Below are 20,589 nucleotides of genomic sequence, written 5' to 3'. Positions count from 1 at the left end.
CGAGGCCAAAAACAGGCAAGGCCTGAGGACTTGTCAGGTCCCACTCAGAGCAGCAGAGCCCATGGGATGGGGGGGTGGGGGGGCTTAGTCTCAGGGGCAGGCTGGGACTCTCAACAGGGCCCCCTCCCCAGGTCAAAACACAGCACCCGGGCTTCCCTGGTGGCGCAATGGTTGAGAGTCCGCCTGCCGATGCAGGGGACACGGGTTCGTGCCCCGGTCCGGGAAGATCCCACATGCCGCGGAGCGGCTGTGCCCGTGAGCCATGGCCGCTGAGCCTGCGCGTCCGGAGCCTGTGCTCCGCAACGGGAGAGGCCACAACAGTGAGAGGCCCGCGTACTACCAAAAAAAAAAAACACAGCACCCTCACATACAAATGCTTTATTTTATTCAACTGTGGACAGATGCGTGTATAAACTGCAGTGAAAAGGGGTGACTGCCTCAGGCTGCCGGCAGCTACTATTCGCCTCCATGATCCTTTATGAGCTGGGAAACTCCTTGAAAAATCATCAGGGAGCCAGTGGCGAAAATAACGATGAAGACGGCAATCAGGAGGAGGCCCAGGACCAGGGCACAGATGTTCAGGCACTTGGCGGTGGAGGCGTAGCTCTGGGCCCCAGTGATATCGCCCACCATCTTCCGGTCCCTAGACTGGGGGGGGAAGAGACGGTGAGGGGGACCTGGAGCTGGGCCAGGTGACAGCCAGGTGCTGTGATTCAGGCCGTCCCCTGCTGGTCCCCCAGGGCCCATTCACCAAGATGGGGACCCACCCCTGCCCGTTCCCTGGAGCCCAAGCAGGACAGTGCCCGGTGGGCCCCCCTCCCCTCCTGGGGCCTCAGTCTGCTTCCTCACTGACTCTCAGCTCTCCGGGAGGCCCCAGGGCTCACCCTCCCTCTGCTCTGTCCCCTGTGCTGGCCACGCACCCCACCAGGGGTCAGTGTCCTTTCAGTGCTTTTTCTCTTCTGGACCAGACTCGAGGTCTGAATCCGAAGTGTGAAGGAGGTAACTTCTCTCACAAGGCTGGGAAGGAGAACTTCTTGGGGTGGTGGAGACATAGCCCCCCATCCCCATGTGCGCCCCCGCAGCTTCGCCGTGAACTCTCATTGGGAATGATCCCCCAAGCCACAAACAGACACACACACACACACAGAACAGTACACACAAGGGCTCTCCACACCCCACGTGCCAGCCAGGCAGGGGGGGCCTCTCCAGGCTCACACACACTTCCTTGGAGAGCCTCCCAGGCGCCCACCCACCTTCACGGAGTAGGCAAAAGCCACGAAGCCCAGGCAGCACAAGTTCATGAAGATCGTGTTGAACAGGGACCAGACGATGTGGTCGGGCACCGAGGTCTCGCTGCGGATGTTGATCACCGTGGTCGTCACGGGAGCCTGGCTCTGGGGAGCCCCCAGCACGGCCACCTCGTGCTCCTCCTTGAGCGTCTCATAGCTCGGGGAGATCCCGCTGTGGGCACCATTGATGAAGGGCTGGGATGTGCGGTGCATGGTGGGCATGAGGCAGCTGTGGTCCAGGTGCCTGGACACTCTCAGGGGTCCTCCCTTTCCCCAGTAGTTTCGATTTCACTGAAGTTTCTGTTTCCTGGAAGTTGGGGGACTGGGGATGGGCTGGTCCTGGGAGGCGGGGTGAGAACCGCCGAGTGTCAGGTTACACCAGCGTCAGTGGGAAGGAGGCTGAGGGCCTGGAGGGAGCTTCCCATCCCAGAGGCTGGGGGCAGAAGACTTTCCTGCTACCCTCCCAGGGTCCTGGTTGAGACCCCACTGTAATCCAAAGACAGTTTAACAGGAGAAAAACCAATCCCAGTTTAATAACACGTAGACCTCCTGTATACATGGGAGAGACCCAGGAAAACTGAGTGACTCCGGAAATGCTGAAGCCACCACCTTAAATGCCACCTCCAGCTAAAGACAGAAGGTGTTGCGGGGTGGGGAAGAGAGGCGCCTCTGGGAGGTGACAAGGAAAAGCACACAAACGAGGGTAAGGATTCCTGCAGAGCTTCTCCATCCACAAGAGTCTCTAGAAATGTGGTCGTCCCCCTCATCCCCATACAAGAGGAGACACACTTACACGGCGGTTTCCCTTGTACATGTAAATGTCTTTCAAAAGGCTGACTTCTACTCAGTTTCAGAGCTTCTCCCAGGTGTCCTATTGCTTAACAATAACCAGCTTGAACTAATCAATATGGCAAAGAGGCACCTTTGGGGTCATGAATTCTGTGTCCCTTCACACCCCAGCCAGGCCCTGGCTCAGCCACCCCACCTCCCTACTTAGGGGTGTGGTCAGGCCCCGGGACCCTTCCCCAGCCTGGGGGTCTCAGGTCCAAGCCTGCTGCAGCCCCGCTGTCTCCACGCAGGGCCCCTCCCAGACCCTCACTCAGCCTCCACACCCCAGCCCCCAGAGCGAGCCCTGGCCCACAGCCCACCCCTCACTGCACCGCCCTCCCCTCGGAAATGCACTGGCCTTCCTGGCCCTGAGTCCCTGCTCCAGGCTGGTTTGGGTCCTTCCTGGTTGCAGGTCAGCACCCAGGAGCCTGGGTGGCCTGCCCCAAAGGAGCCTCCCATGGTCTCCCAAGGGCTCCCGGGTGCGGGGACACTGGGTCCCGCACGACCTGAGGAGGCAGCTGTGGTGGGAGACCCCAGGGTCCAGGGCATCTGGCGGCAGCTGGGAGCCCAGGGCCTGCATATCTGTGCAGCCCCGTCGTTCCCTCCTCCCTCCCGCCCCCCCCCATTTGATATACCGACCAAGGAGCTTAAGGGGCAGCATGCAGGGGCCTCGGGAAGGGGCAATGCCTCCACCGCCCAGAGCCTTCCTGAATTACACGCTTTCCTCTTACTGACTCTGTCCACCCCACGGCAAAATGGTGACATCGGAGCAGAGAGCGGTGTGTGTCTTGCGGTGAGGCCGTGCCGGTGTCTCAGGGGCACCGAGCGCTGTGCTGTTTCCCTGTCACAAAGAAGTAACGCACCTAGTGGGCCTGACCCCTGACCCGCCTCTCCCGCAGCCCCGCTCCGTGCCGACGTCCATCTGGCTCCCCCCAGCCCCTCCTGCTCTGCCCCACCCAGGGCAGGGTGGCTGCCTTTTCTCGGGGAGCTTCCAAGTCCCCTGTGCCCTCCTCCTTGTCAGGCTGGGGGAATGAACTTGGCGGCCGCCCTCCTGCTGCCCCACCTAGGGGTCCTCCCTGCCGGCTCCCATGCCTCCAACAGCCTCCAGGCTGGCTCTGCTCCAGAGCTTCACAGTGGCCACCACCAGGCCCGGGAGCGTGGCGAGTTCCAGTGGAGAAAAGATGTATGCGTAAGTCTCATATCAGACTTTGAAAGCTTGGTGAGAAAAAAAGAATTTTTTGTTAAGATATAAATTATTTCATCAGGGCTTCCCTGGTGGCGCACTGGTTGAGAGTCCGCCTGCCGATGCAGGGGACACGGGTTCGTGCCCCGGTCCGGGAAGATCCCACATGCCGCGGAGCGGCTGGGCCTGTGAGCCATGGCCGCTGAGCCTGCGTCTCCGGAGCCTGTGCTCCGCAACGGGTGAGGCCACAACAGTGAGAGGCCCGCGCAGCGCAAAAAAAAAACAGAACAACACAGAACCCTCACATACAGATGCTTTATTTTATTCAACTGTGGACAGATGCGTGTATAAACTGCAGTGAAAAGGGGTGACTGCCTCAGGCTGCCGGCAGCTACTGTTCGCCTCCATGATCCTTTATGAGCTGGGAAACTCCTTGAAAAATCATCAGGGAGCTAGTGGCGAAAATAACGATGAAGACGGCAATCAGGAGGAGGCCCAGGACCAGGGCACAGATGTTCAGGCACTTGGCGGTGGAGGCGTAGCTCTGGGCCCCAGTGATATCGCCCACCATCTTCCGGTCCCTAGACTGGGGGGGGGAAGAGACGGTGAGGGGGACCTGGAGCTGGGCCAGGTGACAGCCAGGTGCTGTGATTCAGGCCGTCCCCTGCTGGTCCCCCAGGGCCCATTCACCAAGATGGGGACCCACCCCTGCCCGTTCCCTGGAGCCCAAGCAGGACAGTGCCCGGTGGGCCCCCCTCCCCTCCTGGGGCCTCAGTCTGCTTCCTCACTGACTCTCAGCTCTCCGGGAGGCCCCAGGGCTCACCCTCCCTCTGCTCTGTCCCCTGTGCTGGCCACGCACCCCACCAGGGGTCAGTGTCCTTTCAGTGCTTTTTCTCTTCTGGAACCAGACTCGAGGTCTGAATCCGAAGTGTGAAGGAGGTAACTTCTCTCACAAGGCTGGGAAGGAGAACTTCTTGGGGTGGTGGAGACATAGCCCCCCATCCCCATGTGCGCCCCCGCAGCTTCGCCGTGAACTCTCATTGGGAATGATCCCCCAAGCCACAAACAGACACACACACACACAGAACAGTACACACAAGGGCTCTCCACACCCCACGTGCCAGCCAGGCAGGGGGGGCCTCTCCAGGCTCACACACACTTCCTTGGAGAGCCTCCCAGGCACCCACCCACCTTCACGGAGTAGGCAAAAGCCACGAAGCCCAGGCAGCACAAGTTCATGAAGATCGTGTTGAACAGGGACCAGACGATGTGGTCGGGCACCGAGGTCTCGCTGCGGATGTTGATCACCGTGGTCGTCACGGGAGCCTGGCTCGGGGGAGCCCCCAGCACGGCCACCTCATGCTCCTCCTTGAGCGTCTCATTGCTCGGGGAGATCCCACTGTGGGCACCATTGATGAAGGGCTGGGATGTGCGGTGCATGGTGGGCATGAGGCAGCTGTGGTCCAGGTGCCTGGACACTCTCAGGGGTCCTCCCTTTCCCCAGTAGTTTCGATTTCACTGAAGTTTCCGTTTCCTGGAAGTTGGGGGACTGGGGATGGGCTGGTCCTGGGAGGCGGGGTGAGAACCGCCGAGTGTCAGGTTACACCAGCGTCAGTGGGAGGGAGGCTGAGGGCCTGGAGGGAGCTTCCCATCCCAGAGGCTGGGGGCAGAAGACTTTCCTGCTACCCTCCCAGGGTCCTGGTTGAGACCCCACTGTAATCCAAAGACAGTTTAACAGGAGAAAAACCAATCCCAGTTTAATAACACGTAGACCTCCTGTATACATGGGAGAGACCCAGGAAAACTGAGTGACTCCGGAAATGCTGAAGCCACCACCTTAAATGCCACCTCCAGCTAAAGACAGAAGGTGTTGCGGGGTGGGGAAGAGAGGCGCCTCTGGGAGGTGACAAGGAAAAGCACACAAACGAGGGTAAGGATTCCTGCAGAGCTTCTCCATCCACAAGAGTCTCTAGAAATGTGGTCGTCCCCCTCATCCCCATACAAGAGGAGACACACTTACACGGCGGTTTCCCTTGTACATGTAAATGTCTTTCAAAAGGCTGACTTCTACTCAGTTTCAGAGCTTCTCCCAGGTGTCCTATTGCTTAACAATAACCAGCTTGAACTAATCAATATGGCAAAGAGGCACCTTTGGGGTCATGAATTCTGTGTCCCTTCACACCCCAGCCAGGCCCTGGCTCAGCCACCCCACCTCCCTACTTAGGGGTGTGGTCAGGCCCCGGGACCCTTCCCCAGCCTGGGGGTCTCAGGTCCAAGCCTGCTGCAGCCCCGCTGTCTCCACGCAGGGCCCCTCCCAGACCCTCACTCAGCCTCCACACCCCAGCCCCCAGAGCGAGCCCTGGCCCACAGCCCACCCCTCACTGCACCGCCCTCCCCTCGGAAATGCACTGGCCTTCCTGGCCCTGAGTCCCTGCTCCAGGCTGGTTTGGGTCCTTCCTGGTTGCAGGTCAGCACCCAGGAGCCTGGGTGGCCTGCCCCAAAGGAGCCTCCCATGGTCTCCCAAGGGCTCCCGGGTGCGGGGACACTGGGTCCCGCACGACCTGAGGAGGCAGCTGTGGTGGGAGACCCCAGGGTCCAGGGCATCTGGCGGCAGCTGGGAGCCCAGGGCCTGCATATCTGTGCAGCCCCGTCGTTCCCTCCTCCCTCCCGCCCCCCCCCATTTGATATACCGACCAAGGAGCTTAAGGGGCAGCATGCAGGGGCCTCGGGAAGGGGCAATGCCTCCACCGCCCAGAGCCTTCCTGAATTACACGCTTTCCTCTTACTGACTCTGTCCACCCCACGGCAAAATGGTGACATCGGAGCAGAGAGCGGTGTGTGTCTTGCGGTGAGGCCGTGCCGGTGTCTCAGGGGCACCGAGCGCTGTGCTGTTTCCCTGTCACAAAGAAGTAACGCACCTAGTGGGCCTGACCCCTGACCCGCCTCTCCCGCAGCCCCGCTCCGTGCCGACGTCCATCTGGTTCCCCCCAGCCCCTCCTGCTCTGCCCCACCCAGGGCAGGGTGGCTGCCTTTTCTCGGGGAGCTTCCAAGTCCCCTGTGCCCTCCTCCTTGTCAGGCTGGGGGAATGAACTTGGCGGCCGCCCTCCTGCTGCCCCACCTAGGGGTCCTCCCTGCCGGCTCCCATGCCTCCAACAGCCTCCAGGCTGGCTCTGCTCCAGAGCTTCACAGTGGCCACCACCAGGCCCGGGAGCGTGGCGAGTTCCAGTGGAGAAAAGATGTATGCGTAAGTCTCATATCAGACTTTGAAAGCTTGGTGAGAAAAAAAGAATTTTTTGTTAAGATATAAATTATTTCATCAGGGCTTCCCTGGTGGCGCACTGGTTGAGAGTCCGCCTGCCGATGCAGGGGACACGGGTTCGTGCCCCGGTCCGGGAAGATCCCACATGCCGCGGAGCGGCTGGGCCTGTGAGCCATGGCCGCTGAGCCTGCGTCTCCGGAGCCTGTGCTCCGCAACGGGTGAGGCCACAACAGTGAGAGGCCCGCGCAGCGCAAAAAAAAAACAGAACAACACAGAACCCTCACATACAGATGCTTTATTTTATTCAACTGTGGACAGATGCGTGTATAAACTGCAGTGAAAAGGGGTGACTGCCTCAGGCTGCCGGCAGCTACTGTTCGCCTCCATGATCCTTTATGAGCTGGGAAACTCCTTGAAAAATCATCAGGGAGCTAGTGGCGAAAATAACGATGAAGACGGCAATCAGGAGGAGGCCCAGGACCAGGGCACAGATGTTCAGGCACTTGGCGGTGGAGGCGTAGCTCTGGGCCCCAGTGATATCGCCCACCATCTTCCGGTCCCTAGACTGGGGGGGGGAAGAGACGGTGAGGGGGACCTGGAGCTGGGCCAGGTGACAGCCAGGTGCTGTGATTCAGGCCGTCCCCTGCTGGTCCCCCAGGGCCCATTCACCAAGATGGGGACCCACCCCTGCCCGTTCCCTGGAGCCCAAGCAGGACAGTGCCCGGTGGGCCCCCCTCCCCTCCTGGGGCCTCAGTCTGCTTCCTCACTGACTCTCAGCTCTCCGGGAGGCCCCAGGGCTCACCCTCCCTCTGCTCTGTCCCCTGTGCTGGCCACGCACCCCACCAGGGGTCAGTGTCCTTTCAGTGCTTTTTCTCTTCTGGAACCAGACTCGAGGTCTGAATCCGAAGTGTGAAGGAGGTAACTTCTCTCACAAGGCTGGGAAGGAGAACTTCTTGGGGTGGTGGAGACATAGCCCCCCATCCCCATGTGCGCCCCCGCAGCTTCGCCGTGAACTCTCATTGGGAATGATCCCCCAAGCCACAAACAGACACACACACACACAGAACAGTACACACAAGGGCTCTCCACACCCCACGTGCCAGCCAGGCAGGGGGGGCCTCTCCAGGCTCACACACACTTCCTTGGAGAGCCTCCCAGGCACCCACCCACCTTCACGGAGTAGGCAAAAGCCACGAAGCCCAGGCAGCACAAGTTCATGAAGATCGTGTTGAACAGGGACCAGACGATGTGGTCGGGCACCGAGGTCTCGCTGCGGATGTTGATCACCGTGGTCGTCACGGGAGCCTGGCTCGGGGGAGCCCCCAGCACGGCCACCTCATGCTCCTCCTTGAGCGTCTCATTGCTCGGGGAGATCCCACTGTGGGCACCATTGATGAAGGGCTGGGATGTGCGGTGCATGGTGGGCATGAGGCAGCTGTGGTCCAGGTGCCTGGACACTCTCAGGGGTCCTCCCTTTCCCCAGTAGTTTCGATTTCACTGAAGTTTCCGTTTCCTGGAAGTTGGGGGACTGGGGATGGGCTGGTCCTGGGAGGCGGGGTGAGAACCGCCGAGTGTCAGGTTACACCAGCGTCAGTGGGAGGGAGGCTGAGGGCCTGGAGGGAGCTTCCCATCCCAGAGGCTGGGGGCAGAAGACTTTCCTGCTACCCTCCCAGGGTCCTGGTTGAGACCCCACTGTAATCCAAAGACAGTTTAACAGGAGAAAAACCAATCCCAGTTTAATAACACGTAGACCTCCTGTATACATGGGAGAGACCCAGGAAAACTGAGTGACTCCGGAAATGCTGAAGCCACCACCTTAAATGCCACCTCCAGCTAAAGACAGAAGGTGTTGCGGGGTGGGGAAGAGAGGCGCCTCTGGGAGGTGACAAGGAAAAGCACACAAACGAGGGTAAGGATTCCTGCAGAGCTTCTCCATCCACAAGAGTCTCTAGAAATGTGGTCGTCCCCCTCATCCCCATACAAGAGGAGACACACTTACACGGCGGTTTCCCTTGTACATGTAAATGTCTTTCAAAAGGCTGACTTCTACTCAGTTTCAGAGCTTCTCCCAGGTGTCCTATTGCTTAACAATAACCAGCTTGAACTAATCAATATGGCAAAGAGGCACCTTTGGGGTCATGAATTCTGTGTCCCTTCACACCCCAGCCAGGCCCTGGCTCAGCCACCCCACCTCCCTACTTAGGGGTGTGGTCAGGCCCCGGGACCCTTCCCCAGCCTGGGGGTCTCAGGTCCAAGCCTGCTGCAGCCCCGCTGTCTCCACGCAGGGCCCCTCCCAGACCCTCACTCAGCCTCCACACCCCAGCCCCCAGAGCGAGCCCTGGCCCACAGCCCACCCCTCACTGCACCGCCCTCCCCTCGGAAATGCACTGGCCTTCCTGGCCCTGAGTCCCTGCTCCAGGCTGGTTTGAGTCCTTCCTGGTTGCAGGTCAGCACCCAGGAGCCTGGGTGGCCTGCCCCAAAGGAGCCTCCCATGGTCTCCCAAGGGCTCCCGGGTGCGGGGACACTGGGTCCCGCACGACCTGAGGAGGCAGCTGTGGTGGGAGACCCCAGGGTCCAGGGCATCTGGCGGCAGCTGGGAGCCCAGGGCCTGCATATCTGTGCAGCCCCGTCGTTCCCTCCTCCCTCCCGCCCCCCCCCCATTTGATATACCGACCAAGGAGCTTAAGGGGCAGCATGCAGGGGCCTCGGGAAGGGGCAATGCCTCCACCGCCCAGAGCCTTCCTGAATTACACGCTTTCCTCTTACTGACTCTGTCCACCCCACGGCAAAATGGTGACATCGGAGCAGAGAGCGGTGTGTGTCTTGCGGTGAGGCCGTGCCGGTGTCTCAGGGGCACCGAGCGCTGTGCTGTTTCCCTGTCACAAAGAAGTAACGCACCTAGTGGGCCTGACCCCTGACCCGCCTCTCCCGCAGCCCCGCTCCGTGCCGACGTCCATCTGGCTCCCCCCAGCCCCTCCTGCTCTGCCCCACCCAGGGCAGGGTGGCTGCCTTTTCTCCGGGAGCTTCCAAGTCCCCTGTGCCCTCCTCCTTGTCAGGCTGGGGGAATGAACTTGGCGGCCGCCCTCCTGCTGCCCCACCTGGGGGTCCTCCCTGCCGGCTCCCATGCCTCCAACAGCCTCCAGGCTGGCTCTGCTCCAGAGCTTCACAGTGGCCACCACCAGGCCCGGGAGCGTGGCGAGTTCCAGTGGAGAAAAGATGTATGCGTAAGTCTCATATCAGACTTTGAAAGCTTGGTGAGAAAAAAAGAATTTTTTGTTAAGATATAAATTATTTCATCAATAATATCTTTCATGGGACTTCCCTGGTGGCACAGTGGTGAAGAATCCGCCTGCCAATGGAGGGGACACGGGTTCGAGCCCTGGTCCGGGAAGATCCCACATGCCACGGAGCAACTAAGCTCCCGGGCGCCACAACTACTGAGCCTGCTCTCTAGAGCCCGCATGCCACAACTACTGAACCCGTGAGCCACAACTACTGAAGCCTGTGCGTCTAGTCCACAACAAGAGAAGCCACTGCAGTGAGAAGGCCACGCGCCGCGACGAAGTGTAGCCCCCGCTCACCGCAACTAAAGAAAGCCCGCGCGCAGCAACGAGGACCCAACGCAGGCAAAATTAAATTTTAAAAAAATTTATTTATTTAAAAATAATACCTTTCATTAATTATATGTTGTTATAATATTTTCTATATATCGGTTCAAAGAAAATAGATCCTTAAAATAAATCTCACCTTTTTTTTCTTTCTTCACGTGGCTACTGGAATATTTTAAATTGGGTTTGCAGCTCATACTCTACTATGCTCATGCCCTGGTGATCTGTGGGCAAAAGAAAAGAGGGCCTGACCCCTTCTACTTGCAACGGTAGGCCCCAGCAGGGACATGTCATCTTGTGGAGACCCCCCTCCACCAGCTCCCCAAGTCTGAAGTCCTTTCTCAGGCGGGGCAGGGTCTCTCGGAGTCTGTGCTGGGTCCCTGTGCAGCAGGCGAGGTGGTGGAGTCAGGAAGGGAAGGTACAGCTGGCCCACACTGTCTGATCCCCTTGGAAGGTGCCATTCTTCTGCAAAGTTTTAGGGGTTTTACATGACTTTTCCCAATGAATTTCCAAGGACCAATAATCAGAGAGACCAGAACAACCTGTAACAGTTAGGGTCACCTAGCTTTCTAACTACACAGGGAAGTAAGATCCATACTCCTGTGAACCTACTCAGATTAACACGGTATAAAACCAGATTTTTGAACATGTCTAGGATGTAGAAAGCTGTATCTTCCTTTTGTTAAGCCTAGCCTCTGGAGTTTCATGAATTAACATTTTAAGGAAAAAGCAAGTCTCTACAGGGCCTCTTGCTGGCCAAAATGGAGTAGAGAATAAACAGAGTTTTGCTTTACAGAGAAATCAGGAGCACATAGCATCCGTCTTGGCCACAGGCACTCTGATACGCTGTCCTTGAGAAGGTCCCCTCTCTTGGAGGCGTGAGGTCCAGTCCCTCGGGGTGGTGCTGATGCTGCAGCGCCCAGTCGCAGCTGGTACACGGCGGAGCGACAGAGGGCAGGGAGCCCACGCTCACAGACCAGCTGCCCGGGGACTGCGGGCAATCGGCACAGACGTGAGAGCAGCTGGAGGCAGGGTCGGCAGGGCCGCCGTCTTCCGGGAGTTTGGGGGGAGACTCTGGCCCCTCACACCCTCGTTCCCAGTGCACGGAGCGCGGAGCCGCATCGTCTCCTCCAGAAGCCCGCCAACACCCCACCCCCGCCACCCCTCCCCCACCCAAGTCCCGCAGCACCTGGGACGCGGGCGCAGGTGCGGGGTCACTCGCGGGCATCACGCGGACTCCGCACAGCCCTGTGGCGGTCACGAAGCCCGCGATGGGAGCTTCACCCTGGGCCCCGGGGGGTGAGGGGGACCCGCCGCTGACGGCCGCCAGCCCACGTCAGGCGGCGGCAGAAGCAGGAACAGAGCTTTCTTGGTCGCCGTTAAGATCCGAGATCACTCGTCGTCAGAACGCTTGCAGCTCGCCCCGACCGCCGCGGCGCAGCGCCGTAAACGCCGTAAACGCAAGGAGAAGCCGTGTTCCCGAGGCGGGAAAGATTCAACCCACGTGGAAAAGCGTGATGTGAATTTCCTGTGTCAGCCCGACTGGGGCGCAAGGCCCAGACGCTAGGTCAGTGGTTATCCTGGCGTGTCTCGGGGGTCTTTCTGGATGAGCTTCACTTTGAAAGGTGGGCTGAGTAAAGCAGACCCCCTCCACGGTGTGGGCCGTCTGTCCAAGCCCTCCGAGGGCCAAGTAGGAGAGGGCGGAAGAGGGGAGAAGCTCCTTCCGACTGGGCCCTGGCCTCAGCCTGGCGGCCCCGCGGCTACCCTGGTCCCCCTCCCTATGACAAGTCTCTTCTTAGTATACAGGGGTCCGTTTCTCTGGGGAACCCCGACTAATACAAGCAGCGAGGAAAGGGAGGGTCAGCTGGCTCCCTGTGATATTTGGAAGGCGGACCAAGAACCTAGAACCCTGTAACCCTAGAACCCCCAGGTGCTGGCTGCCAAAGGCCCATCTCATGCTGTTCACTGTTGGCTGCGTGTTTTGGCCTCTGGGCTCAGAGAGAAGGGCTGGCGGGTGGGCAGGAATGAACGGAAATAGAGAAAGTCCAGGGCAGGGACTTGGGGGGTTAGAAGAGCGATAGCTTCTCAACCAGAAGCAGTAAAAGATAAAATTACAAAGCTCTCGAGTTATACTCGAGTCAGGGCACAGCTTGTCCACCTCAGCCTGACACGCCCGGTTACCTGCCTCACGCAGGGGGAAGGCGGGCGGGAGGGGCAGGGGGTGAAAATGCAAAGAAAAGCAGCAGAATCGAGAACTGTGGGAAAAGGAGCTCCGGGCATGACTTTGACATCTGAACCTGACTGAAATTAAGTCAAAGGTTTAAAAGTCGATTACATATAATGAAAGAGTGATACTGTCCCCCAAAAAACATCGGCCTGGACCCGAAGAGACTGTGCTGGCTCAAGACTTAAAATAACCCTGGGACCCCGACTCTCTGTGGGCGAGAAGGGGATGGGAAAGCTTTGGGGTCTCCAGTGCCCACCTCAGCACCCCGAGGACGGCCACCCCATGGCCAAAAGCCATGGAGAACGGCAGGTGGTGTGCCCCCGCCAGTCTAGTCCAGGAATGCATCCACCCTGGGCCGGGGTCCTCAGCACAGCCACCCGGAGGGACTTCGGGACCCCACGTCCGTGTCCAGTGCCTTTCTGCTCATCAGTTAACACTGCGGGTTTGGGGGTCAGTGATTTGGCCTTTTAGCCATGCTGCTTGCCAGGAGGCATGGCTAGGCCTCCTTTGCATCACTTTTGATCTTCGTGAGGCTGAAGGAGACTTTGGGATGGTCCCCCTGGGGGAGAGTGTATTTCGCACACAGGAAGGAGTGCCCCCAGGTCTTCCTGACCAGGTGTGAATGTGGGGTTCCTTAGTGCCACCCAGTCCAGGCGTAGCCAGGGTGTGAGTCCCCGAGTGGCCTTCCTGTGCCTCCAACCTGGAGGTGGCACCTCCCCTGGTCCCTGCCTGACCGAGGGAAGCAGAGCCCCCGTGCCCCTCCTGGGGGTGTAGTCAGGTCAGGACGTAGGGGTTTGGGGTTGTCCGTTCCACAGCCTAACCCAGCCTGTCCTAAGCAATGCGTCCTTCCAGGTGGTCGCCTGCAGGCCCCCAGCTCATCCCCCACCCACGGGAGACCCTAGCCTTGCCTTCACATGTGTCCCAGGCCTCTTCCTGGCAGAATTTTGATGACTTCAGAAGCACAGTTACTAACAAATCCACTGCTCCCAGCGTTTCCATTTGTTGGTGCCTGATGTGTTCGGTCTGTGTTGTTAGGTGCATATACTTTTAACCTTTCCTTATTGTGAAATTTCACAAATACACAGCAAAATGCATTAAACATGAACGTTCTGCCTAGCACGTTGCTAAAATGCAAATGCCTACAGAACTACCAAGTCACTGCTGCTACCGTGCCGGTAACTGCCACGCCTGCCCCAGGAAGGTCACCACTCTGGGTCATTACGCTGTGTATATTCTTGCTTTTCATACGAGGTTTAACCCCCAAGTCCGGTTCAACTGAACCGGATTGAGTGGAGGTTGAATCTGAACACTATGGTTTACTGCTGCCTGTTTTGAACTCGTGTAAATGAAACGATGCTGTCTTCTTTGGTGCCCATAGTCCTTCACTCAACATTACATTCATGAGCCTGGCCGAGGTTGCAGCTGTAGTTCATTTATTCTGATTTGTGTTCTGTCCATTGTAGAACTGTGTCCACTGTATAACAGCTTATCTGCTCTCCTGTCCATGGGCAGTGTCACTTGCCGTTTGTGGCTACGAGGGATGCTGCTGCTGTTGAGAGTGCCCCTGACCCCAAGGGTAGCCGCTCTGGGGGTTGTGTAATGCTGTCTCTTTGTGATTTCAGTGAGATCGTAGCAGTTAACTATTGCCGCAATAAGGTTGCACAATGACAAACCACAAAACCTCAGTGGTCTATACCACTAAGCATTTGCTTTTGCCCAAGAGTCTAGGAGCTTCGGCTGACCTGGACTGCCTCGGTTGGCCTTGACCAGGCTCCTTATTTTCTGCTGTCAGCTGTGGGTTGAGGGGACAATGCCAGCTCTCCTATGGGAGCCCTCACCTTCCGGGATGTCAGGCTGGGCTTGTTCTTAGGGCCATGGCAGGGTCCCCACAGAGAGCAGAGGTGTGTGAGGGGCTCTGGAGTCCGGTCTGGGAACTGGTCGTGTCACTTCCTCCATTCATTAACCAAACAAGTGTTGAAGGCTGTTTGCAAAAATGGCCACAGTGGCTCCCAGCCCTGCATCCAGGACCCTTGTTGGGGTGAGGGGGGTGGGCTGGAGACTAGGGGCCACTTCTGCAATCCACCCACCGAAGAAGTTTGACACCTTTCCTTATGCTGGATGGCCATTTGCTGGCTAAAGAAATACAACCAGTGTTTGGATATGAACTTTGCATCCAGCAACTTCGCCAGACTCTCTTACTAATTCCAGTAATATCTCTACTTTGGCTGGTGTTTATTGTTTTATGATTTCATCTGATAGCGTGGATACTCAACACTCCTTTCCTATTATCTTACTTGTTACTAGTAAATTATGACGTCACTCTGAGACCCTTAGGTGCTTTTACTGCCCAACGACACAAGGGCCTCACCTCCCTCCTGCTTATGCCGCTGTTGCCATGCTCTTTAATTTTTCATCTTCTGACAAATCAAGATGTTGTCATTGTTTGGTGCAACTACTGCTTACTGACACTGACCACACGCAGGTTTCGCAGCTTCTCACCGCTTCCTTCATGCCCAGTCCATCCAGGTCGTTTTCTGCAGCGTGAAGAGCCCCCTTTAGTGGGGGCTTACTGGTGGCCAAAGCCCATCAGTTTTTGTTTTCCAAAAAAAATCTTTATTTCACCTCATTCTTGAAGAGTGTTTTCACTCGATATAGAATTTTAGGTCAGCGCTGAAGATACAAATCCACTGTTTTCTGCTTCTGCAGTTACTATGAAGTCAGCTACCAATGAGCTGTTACTCCTTATTAGGAAATCTGGGTTTTTATCAGGCTGTTTATGATTTTGTTTACACCTTTCGTTTGCTACAGATTTACTGTGATGTGTAGAGGTGTGGATTCATTTTTATTTATTCTAGTAGAGACTTCTTGAATTGCTTACACCTGTGGGTTAATATCTTCCAACAGTTATAGAAAATTCTCATCCATTGTATTTTCAGATATTGATTTTCCCCCATCTTCCACATCCTCTCCTTCTGGAACTCCAATTAAACATAGATTAAAGCTTTTCACTGTCCTCAGTATCTCTTCCTGCTGTCTGTGGTTTCCTCCACTGTCTGAATGGTTTCTTCTCATCCATCTTCTCCAAGTGAGGTCCTTGAGCAGCAGCGTTGGCCTCACCTGGGAGCAGTATTTTGAGAGATCCAGGACTCACTGCATGTTCTCTCCAGGTGTGCTCCACATGTTGTAAACCACCCACTGAGTTCTTAATTTCTGTTACCGTATCTTGCAGTACTATGATTTCTAATTAATTCCTTTTCAGATCTGCAATGTCACTTTTTATGGCTTCCCATTCCTGCTAAAATGTTTAAGTTTACCTTTCACCTCCAAGAGCTTAGCAAGCACAGCTAGTTCATTATCTGGAAATTCCAGTATCCAGAGTTTCCATCATCTGTTTTTCCTGCTGATCCCCAAGCAAGTTTTCTTGTCTCTTTGGGTGCCTATTTATCTTTGGGTTCTGGGTTCAGAGCTAATTTCAGGCCTGAGATGGTGTCTCACCCCAGAGAAGATCCTGATGATTCTGGCAAGGAATCACCTAAATCCAATTTCAGGGACTTCCCTAGTGGTCCAGTGGTTAAGACTTCACCTTCCAATGCAGGGGGTGCGGGCTGGATCCCTGGTCAAGGAGCTAAGATCCCACATGCCTTGGGGCCAAAAAAAAAACCAAACGTAAAACAGAAGCAATATTGTAACAAATTCAATAAAGACTTTAAAAATGGTCCACATCAAAAAAAAAAAGAAGAAAAAGAAATCCAATTTCAGAGACTGAGATTTCTCCATATTTCTGGGTCTTTTCTTAAATTGTATCCCTTTTTGGATCTCTGTCTTTTAATTCACATAATAATTCTTCTGTTAGGACTTATTTCTGTCATATTTTTCATATTTGCTATTTGCTCTACTTTTTTGTTTCTTTTATCATTTCTGTTGATTGTCATTTGGTGGATTTTTTTTTTTCTTCTTATAACTTTTTTTTTTGCAGTACACGGGCCTCTCACTGCTGTGGCCTCTCCCGTTGTGGAGCACAGGCTCCGGATGCGCAGGCTCAGCGGCCATGGCTCACGGGCCCAGCCGCTCCGTGGCATGTGGGATCCTACCGGACCGGGGCACGAACCCGTGTCCCCTGCATCGGCAGGCGGACTCTCAACCACTGCGCCACCAGGGAAGCCCCCTTCTTATAACTTTTATAAGAAGATATCCTCATTCATTTATTCACCAAATGCTAAGTACCTACTTTGCCCAGAGCTGTGGCGGACACGAATGTTCTGGGTGTGTCTGCTGGCCTCTGTCCACTCCCAGCACTGAGCATCCAGGCCCCTGACACCTTTGCTCTTTGGTGTCCCTTCCTGTGGCCCTTTATCTTCCCTCCTGTCACATTGGCATCACCCAGAATTTTATGTGGGGTTTGTATGGCTGCACATCCTGCACTTTTTAAAAAAATTAATTTATTTGTTTGTTTATTTATTTATTTATTTATTTTGTGGGGGGGGCTGCGTTGGGTCTTCGTTGCTGCGCACGGGCTTTCTCTAGTTGCAGCGAGCGGGGGCTACCATTGCGGTGGCTTCTCTTGATGCAGAGCACGGGCTCTGGGCGTGCAGGCTTCAGTAGTTGTGGCATGCGGGCTCAGTAGTTGTGGCTCACAGACTCTAGAGTGCAGGCTCAGTAGTTGTGGCACACGGGCTTAGTTGCTCCGCGGCATGTGGGATCTTCCCGGACTAGGGCTCGAACCTGTGTCCCCTGCATTGGCAGGAGGATTCTTAACCACTGTGCCACCAGGGAAGCCCACATCCTGCACTTTTGCCCTTTGTTCCTGCCTTTTCATTGGTGATGGTTTGTTCCTAAAATAGGAAAAGGCTTCACAAAGGCGTTTGGCCCCCTCACTTCCTTTACGACTCATGGATTTTCCTGGGTGTGTTTTTCCTATTTTCAGTTCCTGCTCCAAAAATGTTATCAGTGTAGGTGATCAGGGAGGCACATTCTGAGGCTTTCTGGAAATATCTTTATTATATTCTTACATTTGAATAATAATTTGGGTGGATATTAAATTCTAGATTAAATTCAGTTCTTTAAAATATCACCCTGTATCTTCTTATATGATTTGCTCAGAAATCTGGTATCAGTATGATTCTTGTTCCCAGGTAGGTGGTCTGTTCTTTCTCTGTGGAACTTTCTCTTTTTGGAAACTTTTCTCTGATACTCTTAAATTTCACTGCAGCATATCTAAGTGTGGGTTATTTCTCATCTTGCCTCTTTGTGGGCTGAAGCCCTTCATCTTTCTTCAGTTCTGGGAAGTTTAGCTTCGTTGTTTCCTCAAGAATATTTCCTCTCATTTCCTTTCCTCTTCTGTCCCAGGACGTGAGGTACTTCTTCCCCGATACGGCTCAGCTCCCTTGTCATCCCCACTATCTGCCTCTCCCACATCACCTCCCAGGACCGCTCTAGATTGATGTCCGACACACTAACCTGCCCTTCGGGGGGTCCATCCCTGTTTACAGTTCTGGTCATCATAAGAGTGGTAAGTCTGTGCCAAGCACTGTTCTAAATGCTTCACATATATTAATAGATTTAAACCTCATAACAACCTGATCAGATAAGTGCTGTTATTTTCCTCATTTTAGAAAAGAAGAAATGGAGGCACAGAGACATTAGGTAAACTGCCCAATGTCACACAGCTGGACACTAGCAGAGCAGGCTTTGGCACCAAGGCAGGCTGGCTCCAGGCTCCAGCCGCAATGCTACCTGCCTTATCCCACCTCTTTATTACTTATTTCAACAAGCCTAACACTGACTTCTTCCTGGCTTTGTATTTTCAAGAAATTTCAGACATATGGAAAAATTGCAAGAGTATACAGAGAGAGCTTCTGTACCTCCTCAGCCAGGTTCCCTGTGGTACCATGATCAAAACCAGGAAATTAACACTGGTACAATGCTATTGACTAAACTGAAGACCTCATTCAAGTGTCACCAGTTTTTTGACTAACGTCCTTTTTCTGTTCCATGATCCCGTGTTGCATTGAGCTGTTATTTCTCCCAGCCTCCTCCAGCCTATAACAGTCTTCACTCTTGCCTTGCCCTAAAACGTTTGAAGGGTATCCGTCAGTTATTGTGTAGAATATTCCTCAGTTTGTGTTTGTGTGGTGTTTGGAATGAGGTGCTAATAACAAAAACTCAACAAAGTAAACTTGAGGATCTAATTGGCTTTGTTAAGTGATTCATGAATCAGGCAGCATCACATCCAGCAATAGAAAGAAACTCCATTATATCTGCAGAAAGAAAAGGTTTTTAAAGGTAGGAAGGGAGCAGAAAAAAGGAAATTATTAGCAAAGAATGCATTATTTTAGGCAAGGTTGCCCCCCTAAGGGGAATGGAAGGGGTCTATCAGCATATTTCCTCCTAGGACTGACCAGGAAATTCCAAATTGGCTGGTTAAAAATTACTCTCCTGGGGAAGGTTGAAACTGCAATTAGGTTGGGTGTTGAGTCTTGGTTGGCTGGTGTGGGGCTTAGCACAAATGACTCCATTTGGGGCCTGTTGTTTCTTTTTAACAGTCCCCCCTTTTGCTCAGACTCTCAGCTTAACTGGGAGATGTAACTAAAATTTAAACACCACTCCCAGCCACCACTCTGAAGTTCTTGCAGTTTTTGTGGATCCTTCATGTCATATTCACAGGTCCTGATGGTTTTTGCTCAGTCTCTGTAATATTCACAGGTCACAATTTCAGATTCACCATTTTTGAGTCGTTAATGCTCTTTGTTCCTTTTTTGATAGTCCAGTCTTAGGAAGATCATGTGCTCAGTGGTCAGCAGCTGCGAACATGTATTTAAAGCCTTTGAGAGGACATGGAGCACCAGGGAGATTACTATGATTATTATAAGCAGGAATATTTCCAGTGTCTGCAGGGCACTTTGGAGCTTGGTCCCTAAGACCCAAACAAATCAAAATCACATATATCAAAGACCCATGGAAGAAGTCACCTTTTTAAGCCACGCAGTTTGCTCAGTGATCTTTCTTTTTTTTTTTTTTTTTTTTTTTTTTTTTTGCGGTAGGCGGGCCTCTCACTGTTGTGGCCTCTCCCGTTGCGGAGCACAGGCTCCGGACGCGCAGGCTCAGCGGCCATGGCTCACGGGCCCAGCCACTCCGCGGCATGTGGGACCTTCCCAGACCAGGGCACGAACCCGTGTCCCCCTGCATCGGCAGGCGGACTCTCAACCACTGCGCCACCAGGGAAGCCCTGCTCAGTGATCTTATGTAACTGAGTTACAACCTCCCCAGAAGTGTGAACCTGGGTGGGCGGGTGGTGATGGCCATGCACAGACACCTCCTGGCTCAGGTCAAAGATAATCAGGGGCTTTCCTATTACCAAGAACAACACTGCCCAGAGAGTCTAAGGATGCTTGTTGGGCAGCTATTGACCTAACAACAGATTCTGCAATATCTTCAAGCATTAAGGAGAGGTTTCTGATCATATCCTCATTTACATTTACTCCTGACCAGGGAGGTACGCATCCTGACTCATGAAGTCCTCCTGGTAGGTCCTCCCTAACTACAATGTGAATCCAGGGGAGTCACCAATGAGGGGTCTTTGTTTGTGGAAAGCTAAGGGCACAGTTACATAACCTAAGCGGCATTACCTGGCTGTGTGCCAGACATCTGGACAACCAAAGACCCAGGAAGAATGATAACCATCACAGACAGAGATAAACCCAGACCATTCCCATTAGGGCACATTGTTCATGGATTTGTTCACAGGAATTGCTGGCTGTGTTTACCCGTTTAAGCTAGGGGTCAGCCAGATTTTTAGCACATGTGGTAAGAAATCTCCTAGTCTGAAATAAGGCGTCATTCTGAATATCTTGCAAATATGAGTGCTGCTGCAGAGATCTCTTAGCTGGTGGGGGCAGCCCTGATCTAGATAATCATGAGAAAGTGAGGATGCAAAAGTGCTAAGATTTATTTAGGTATTTGTGTCTAACTGGGCAAGTACAGTTATAACTGGAGAATGGTTAAAAACAAGGCCCAGGTGTTCTGGCATAAGGTCACAGAGAAGAACAAACCTGACTCCGTGTCAGCTCTATTCCTTTAGCTCTAACCTTTGTGCTCTGTTGCCTGTTCTTAGTCATGCTGGCTCTGCATCCCGTCTCCTCAAACACTAAGTGAATGTTGCCTTCGGAACTCCCTGTTGGTCCAGTGGTTAGGATTCT

At 54.4% G+C, this 20,589-nt stretch overlaps 3 protein-coding genes across 3 annotated transcripts; all 3 read right to left on the bottom strand.

The window, feature by feature from the left end:
• Positions 1-363: 363 nt before the first annotated feature.
• LOC308620209 (interferon-induced transmembrane protein 3-like) lies at positions 364-1,597 on the bottom strand. Its single transcript, XM_081239596.1, has 2 exons — positions 1,254-1,597; positions 364-648 (listed from the first exon to the last, which is right to left on the bottom strand). The coding sequence occupies exons 1-2, from the start codon at positions 1,509-1,511 to the stop codon at positions 457-459; spliced, it is 450 nt and encodes a 149-aa protein (XP_081095722.1). The 5' UTR covers positions 1,512-1,597; the 3' UTR covers positions 364-456.
• Positions 1,598-3,601: 2,004 nt separating this feature from the next.
• On the bottom strand, positions 3,602-4,845 carry LOC308619759 (interferon-induced transmembrane protein 3-like). Its single transcript, XM_081238879.1, has 2 exons — positions 4,492-4,845; positions 3,602-3,886 (listed from the first exon to the last, which is right to left on the bottom strand). The coding sequence occupies exons 1-2, from the start codon at positions 4,747-4,749 to the stop codon at positions 3,692-3,694; spliced, it is 453 nt and encodes a 150-aa protein (XP_081095005.1). The 5' UTR covers positions 4,750-4,845; the 3' UTR covers positions 3,602-3,691.
• A 1,994-nt stretch (positions 4,846-6,839) lies between these two features.
• Positions 6,840-8,083, bottom strand: LOC308620895 (interferon-induced transmembrane protein 3-like). Its single transcript, XM_081240788.1, has 2 exons — positions 7,730-8,083; positions 6,840-7,124 (listed from the first exon to the last, which is right to left on the bottom strand). Exons 1-2 carry the CDS (start codon positions 7,985-7,987, stop codon positions 6,930-6,932), a joined length of 453 nt encoding a protein of 150 aa, XP_081096914.1. The 5' UTR covers positions 7,988-8,083; the 3' UTR covers positions 6,840-6,929.
• Between the last annotated feature and the right edge of the window lie 12,506 nt (positions 8,084-20,589).

The sequence above is a fragment of the Mesoplodon bidens genome (genome assembly GCF_964165515.1).
Source record: "Mesoplodon bidens genome assembly, chromosome: 7".
Lineage (NCBI taxonomy): Eukaryota > Metazoa > Chordata > Mammalia > Artiodactyla > Ziphiidae > Mesoplodon > Mesoplodon bidens.
Note: the sequence above shows the minus strand (reverse complement) of the source record. Positions and strands in the feature narration are given on the sequence as shown.

What these genes read in the sequence shown, in the direction of transcription:
- LOC308620209 (XM_081239596.1), bottom strand. Translation starts at nt 1,511, where the DNA reads ATGCCCACCATGCACCGCACATCCCAGCCCTTCATCAATGGTGCCCAC. An exon ending in CTTTTGCCTACTCCGTGAAG is followed by an intron (nt 649 to 1,253) that starts GTGGGTGGGCGC and finishes TTCCCCCCCCAG; the next exon opens with TCTAGGGACCGGAAGATGGT.
- LOC308619759 (XM_081238879.1), bottom strand. Translation starts at nt 4,749, where the DNA reads ATGCCCACCATGCACCGCACATCCCAGCCCTTCATCAATGGTGCCCAC. An exon ending in CTTTTGCCTACTCCGTGAAG is followed by an intron (nt 3,887 to 4,491) that starts GTGGGTGGGTGC and finishes TCCCCCCCCCAG; the next exon opens with TCTAGGGACCGGAAGATGGT.
- LOC308620895 (XM_081240788.1), bottom strand. Translation starts at nt 7,987, where the DNA reads ATGCCCACCATGCACCGCACATCCCAGCCCTTCATCAATGGTGCCCAC. An exon ending in CTTTTGCCTACTCCGTGAAG is followed by an intron (nt 7,125 to 7,729) that starts GTGGGTGGGTGC and finishes TCCCCCCCCCAG; the next exon opens with TCTAGGGACCGGAAGATGGT.